The sequence below is a fragment of the Echinops telfairi genome, unplaced genomic scaffold (genome assembly GCF_000313985.2).
Source record: "Echinops telfairi isolate 266 unplaced genomic scaffold, ASM31398v2 ScPeMD7_7424;HRSCAF=8462, whole genome shotgun sequence".
Lineage (NCBI taxonomy): Eukaryota > Metazoa > Chordata > Mammalia > Afrosoricida > Tenrecidae > Echinops > Echinops telfairi.
Genome location: NW_022111324.1, coordinates 27388526 through 27394525, shown reverse-complemented (window position 1 = coordinate 27394525; position 6000 = coordinate 27388526). Strand labels below are relative to the sequence as shown.

Genomic DNA, 6000 nt, shown 5'->3' with positions numbered 1-6000 from the left:
CATACATCAATTGTATCAAGCATATTTGTACATATGTTGCCATCATAGTTTTCTAAACATTTACTTTCTATTTGAGCCCTTCGTATAAGCTCCTCTTTTCCCCCCACCTTTCCCCCCTACCACCCTTGTGACCCCTTGATAAATTATAAATTATTCCTGTTTTCATATCTTACACCAACTGTTGTCACCCTTCACCCTGAACAAATTTTATGGTATAAGAATCACATGTCAATAAAGATACTTTTTAAAAGGTATCATTATAATATGTGATATATACCAGAAAGCAATGTTCCTAAGGTATTTCAACAAAGAAGCTATTATAGTATAGAAATTAAAATAGCACAAGAAATTTTTTAAAGTAGCTGATTTGAATTCTAGGAAACCAGAACTGACTCAAAGTTAATGAGTTGCTTTGGGACTCCTTTTCCCAAATGGTTGAATAAAATGGTAAATCATTTATAAAATTGCGCTTATTTAGGATTTGTAAATACTAAATACTGTGACTAAAATCATGATTTCCTTTCCTTTTTCCTTTGTAAGTCAAGAGGCAGCGAATTTTATTTGGAGAAAAGAAGCACTTTGTTAATGTAAGCATCTGTGATTTTTCAGGCTCCACTGCAAAATTCTCTCTCTAGAGTCTCTTCTTTGCCCTCTCTTAACCTTACTGAGAACTCTGTTGCTGAACCTTTACTGCATCCCTGGAAAAATGCTAAGTGCTTCCCAGAGCCCATCAGATTTAATTTTCACAATAGCTTATGAGGTACCTGTAAGAGCTCCATTTAAGAGATGAGGAAACTGAGACATGAACATATGCGATTTGACCAGCCCACATGCAATGAAACCCCCAGGTTAGAATTCACAGAGCTGATTAGGTCACTGAGAAAGGAGTGGAACATTGAATAATCAAATCATTGAGCATCGGAATTACTGAGTTATCTGGTGATGGCCCTTCGTTATTCATCCTACTCACAGCTTTCATTCAGTCCAGATTTTACTGCTCAGAGCTCCTTCATTGTCTTCTTCAGAAGGTACCTAGTCAGAGCTTCCTACGACGGCCCATGCAGGAGCTCGGGGAATCTAATGGGGTACCACTGGCGCTGCTAAAGCCAAGCCCAGCAGTTTGAAATGACCGGCCTCTTGGTGGTAAAAACCTCCGTCTTCCTGTTACCATAGAGATGGACACCAGGCAACCCAAAGGAGCTGTTTCCCTCTGTCCTAGATGGGGGTCATTATGAGTCTGAATCAATAGATGGCAGTGCTTTAAAATTATAAAGTTCCAGGTGTTTGTACTTGGGATACAACAATTTTACAAAATAAAATTCCCTGCACTTAAATAATCCACTACCAAAGGAAACCAACCAACAAAACCTGACAAGAAACAACGATTGAAAAAGATAAAAGAAAAACATCCCTCACCTCCTTATGGAGCTTACGTCTTGTGGCAAGCTAGGAAGATAAAGAAAACAGGGGTCACAGGATCCTAAGAGAAGCCAAGGGTTCAGGGTAGACAGAGGAGGGCTGATGTTTAGATTCCCTGGTCCGAAGGGGTTGACATTCAAGCAGAGACTTGAATGAAGCAAGGCGCAGTCAAACAGGGAAAATCTGAGGGAAGCACATTCTAATGGTGACAATCTCGCACAAAGACCCCCAGGCGCTAGTTTTGCTCGGGATGTTCTCTCCCCACTCCAAGCGCACTGCCATCAAGGTGATTCTGACTTCCAGTGACCAAGAGGGCAAAGTCAGACTGCGCCTGCGGGGTTCTGAGGCGTTCGATCTGTGCTGGGTTTAGAATGGCTCCTCTTTCTCCCGTGGAGGGGTTGGTGGTTTCAAATGATGACCTTGAGGCTGGCAGCCCAAGTGGTAACCTCCTCCTCCACCGGGGTTTGTTCTAGGAAGAGCAGGTGAGTTCAGAGAGCGAGTCAAGGCCAGCATGTCAGGTAAGAGACTGGGTTTTACTCAGGAGCAGGGAGACCAGTTCGAAGAGTAGAGCAACGCCCGCTAAGAAATGTCGGTGGTGATGGCAGTGGAGGGAAGACCTGTTTGGATAGTGGATGTAGATTGAAAGTCGAGTTGGCAGGCCTCGCCGGTGATTTGGAATGTAGGATGAGACCTTGGGGGTGAGGTATGAGAATTTTTTTGTGTGGAAATACTAATAAATGAACTTGGAGGGTTGGGAAGGGGAAAGCCTTTGAAGTCCCACTGAGGCTTTGCTTCCCCGTGTACAAACCACTTGATCTTGTGGGTGAGGCAACAGGAGCCACTAAAACCCTGTCTACTAGGAATGGGATGAAATGAGTGGTGACCCCTGTGCCCAAGAGAGGCTGCCAAGCTACACAGTGGTTGTGGGAAAGGTACACATGCGCTTTCCAATGAGCGATTTCCACTTGGTTAAAGAAGGGAGCCTGCAGGTGTGAGGAGAGGTGGCCAAGCACGTACAGTTTCACTGCTGGGTGTACACTGCCTTACCCAGCCCTTCGTTCCCCACCTCCAAATGGCTTTCTCTCCTTTCTTTCACTCCTTCAACCCCTCCTTGGCCAACGTCGGGGCTGCAGGGGAGGATGGGCTTCGGAGTGGGAGTGACCTAGTCAGTGTGTGAAAACCCAGATTCCCGAGCCTCTGGTGAGGGGGTGGAAGGGAGGCGATTGTGCTTATCCCTGCAGGTTTACAGGGGATGCTGGCCTGGGGACCAGGCTACAGGAGAACGGCGCTTCTCAACGTGTGCAGGAGGCCCAGTGTAAAGGAGTCTTCCACTCACGGAGACCTAGTGTAAGGGAGTCTCCCACTCACAGGGACCCAGCGTAAGGGGTCTTCCACTCGCGGTGACCCAGTGTAAAGGGGTCTTCCACTCACGGAGACCTAGTGTAAGGGAGTCTCCCACTCACAGGGACCCAGCGTAAAGGGGTCTTCCACTCGCGGGGACCCAGTGTAAGGGGGTCTTTCACTCACGGGGACCCACTGTAAGGGTGTCTTCCACTCACGGAGACCTAGTGTAAGGGAGTCTTCCACTCACAGGGACCCAGCGTAAGGGGTCTTCCACTCGCGGGGACCCAGTGTAAGGGTGTCTTCCACTCACGGAGATCCAGCGTAAGGGGGTCTTCCACTCGCGGTGACCCAGCGTAAGGGGTCTTCCACTCGCAGGCGGAGACCCAGTGTAAAGGGGTCTTCCACTCACGGAGGCCCAGTGTAAGGGGGTCTTCAAATCCCCGGACTTCTTGCGGGTTGGCTGCAGGGAGCGCCCCAGCTCGCAGTACTGTAACCAGTCACCCGGGAAACGACGGGCTCCTCCTAAAGGTGCGAACCCCAGAAGCAAAACTCGGCAAAGAGGAGCCACAGGAGAAAGAGTGCGTCCTTCGGGGAGCAGGGGGGGAGACCTCCTTGGCGCGGGGCAGAGATGAGGGCGGGAAGGCGGCGGCGGGCCGGCCCCCCAGGCGCGGAGGCGCGGAGCTCGCCGAGCTGCAGGGGGCGGCGCCTCGCGGAGGAAGTTTGCCCGGAGTCAGCCGCAGGCGGCCGGCGGGAGCTGTCAGTCCCACCCCGACGCGCGGGTCGGCCAGCGCTGCGTTCGGCACCGCCCGCACCCTCGCCATGGGCGCCTCGGCCTCCAGCCAGCTGGACGAGAGCAAGTGCGTCTACATCCGAGGTACGCCCGCCGGGGGGGCTTCCCGCGAGCCCGGCCCGCAGCCGGCCGCCGGGCGCCCGGCCGGTCCCCCAGGAGGTGTGGACGCGGGGAGGCTGCGGGACGGCGCGCCGCGGGCGCACTCCCCGCTCTGGACGCGGCCCCGTCGGCGGGACGAGCTCCGGGGCGCAGCGTCAGTCCGCCTCCCTCCGGCCGGCGTTAGGGGAGGAGGCCCGCGCACTGCAGTCCGGGGCAGGAGAGGGTTTGGGCAGCGCCGCAGGGCAGTTGGAGGGGCGGTGTTGGCGGGTGCGGGGTGCGGGGGTGGGTGGGGTGGGGCGCCCCGTCGACTAGTCTGTGGCACCTGCCTGCGCTGCCCTTCCCAGAAGCACCTGATTCTGGCCTGGGTTTCGCGGAATCTGTTGTGATCGTGCGGCGCAGAAAGCACCAGGGGCATGCCTCCGCGCTAGATGGTTACCTGGGGATTCCCGGGTTGAACACACAAAACTTCCCTTCCTTATGACGTGGGCCTGGGTTCGTCAAACGTGGCGGTGGCTGCAGCTTCTCTGTGGGCTTCCTAAGTTCGCTGGTGGGATTTCACCAGAGACAGCGGGGCGCTATCGTGTTGTTCCCACGTTGACCAGTTCCCGTGCCTCCCCATTGAGGGGAAAGCAAAAGAGGAACACGCGCGCATTTTGCAATGGTTGCTAAAGCGACACCGCGGAGAAATTCATTTTGGGAGCCCAGTTATACGCAGTGACTCAGTGAAGAGCGGGAAGCAGAAGAAAACAAAACAAACCGAACTGAAACAGCAGGAAACGGTGACTGTTTACCTCCTGCTAGTTAGTGTCCCCTTCCCTGCCACGCCCACACCACAACTACTACCCAACTTGCACTGCCCACCCAAAGCCCATTTTAAAATGGCCAGATGGCCTTGATATCAAGTTTCTTTGCAAGGGAGGTTATCCCGTGAGTTGTGTGTGTGTGTGTGTGTGTGTGTGTGTGTTGGCATTTGAAATACCTTCTTACTAGGTATTAAACTCATATAAGTTGTACCTTAGGAGCCTTGGTAGGGAGTGATTGCCTTGGGGTACTAAGCACAAGGTCAGCAGTTTGAAACTTCTGTGAAGAGTTGAAACTCACAGGGGGCAGTTCTGTCCTGACCAAAGGGGTCTCCACGGGTCAATGTCAGCGCCGAGTTTTAGTTGGAAACCACCAGCAACTCTTCACCCACAGGGGAAGTTGTGCTCTGTCCCATAGAACCACTAGGAGTCCGAATCCACTCCATGGACAGTGAGTTTGTCTGTCTGCTTTTGGTTGTACCCAACTTCTTCAAAGAGATAGCTAATCTCGTTCTGGCCCCTGAGCCAGTTCTTTACAGCAGATTTACACTCCGAGGAGGAAAGGGTTGAGTTGGTATTCTCTCCCAGATTCACTTTCAGGCACGGGCACATTGAAACTAAGGATGTCCAGGTGGTAAAGGGACATCCAGTCGGGGCCCTTGCAGAGGAATGTAGCTGATCCTCCAGCCTCCTGCTCTGGCGCTTTCCAGCTGGAAGATGGCCCTCAGCTTCTTAGGGGCATAACACCCGTCAGCTTTAGAGCTTTGCTGCTGATTCACAATAGGGGGAAATATAGCTGATTTACTTATATTAGTGAAAGAGCTAAAACGAGCCTGCCTCCATCTTAAAAAGAATGTGTCTGCATTATTGTTGCTTGCACCAGGAATAATGCTGTATTATGAAAGTAACCAAAATCTGAGAATGTCTTTCCATTTAGATGTGAGCCAAAAAGTATGTTTCTCAAGATCTTGGGTCCCTGGAAAGTTTAGAAATACCTAAAGTGGAGACTACCTTTGAAGTCTAGAAAGACGAGGGCTCCGTTTACTCAAAGATTTCCTCATTGTGACAGTTGTTACTGATGTAAGAAGCACTATATTCATATAAGAAAGTGCATTACCATCTTTATTCTGAATTTGCATAAAAGACTTGCAGTGGATGCATCTTTTAAAATATTATTTTGTTGTTGATGATGATGAAAATATGCACAGCAAAACATACCAATGCAAGCGTTTCAAATACTGAAATTCAGTGACGATGACTTTCTTCAAGTTATACAACAACCCTTCTCATCCTCAGTTCCTCCACCCACACAAACATAAATTCATCTCCTGAATAAACACAAGAGCAGAGTGTGTGACAATCATGATGGCCATCTTCCACTTTCACAGCCTCCTTCTATATTTGGCAGGCCGTTTTCAAGGCAGATGTAGAGGGGCTTTAAGGAGAAGGATTAAAGTTAGAATACCTCCAGAGAAAATGAGACATTGACTCATGTGAGAATTTTGGTCTTGCCAAGAGGGAAGAGAACTTCGGAAAAAACGCCTCGTA

At 50.7% G+C, this 6000-nt stretch overlaps 1 protein-coding gene across 1 annotated transcript in view; it reads left to right on the top strand.

The window, feature by feature from the left end:
- Positions 1-3582: 3582 nt before the first annotated feature.
- The window catches only part of NIBAN1 (niban apoptosis regulator 1), a 220614-nt gene continuing 218196 nt past the window's right edge, over positions 3583-6000 (top strand). Inside the window, exon 1 of the mRNA XM_045297990.1 lies at positions 3583-3637. Within this exon, the coding sequence (XP_045153925.1) occupies positions 3583-3637 (55 nt within the window). The remainder of the gene's footprint in view (positions 3638-6000) is intronic.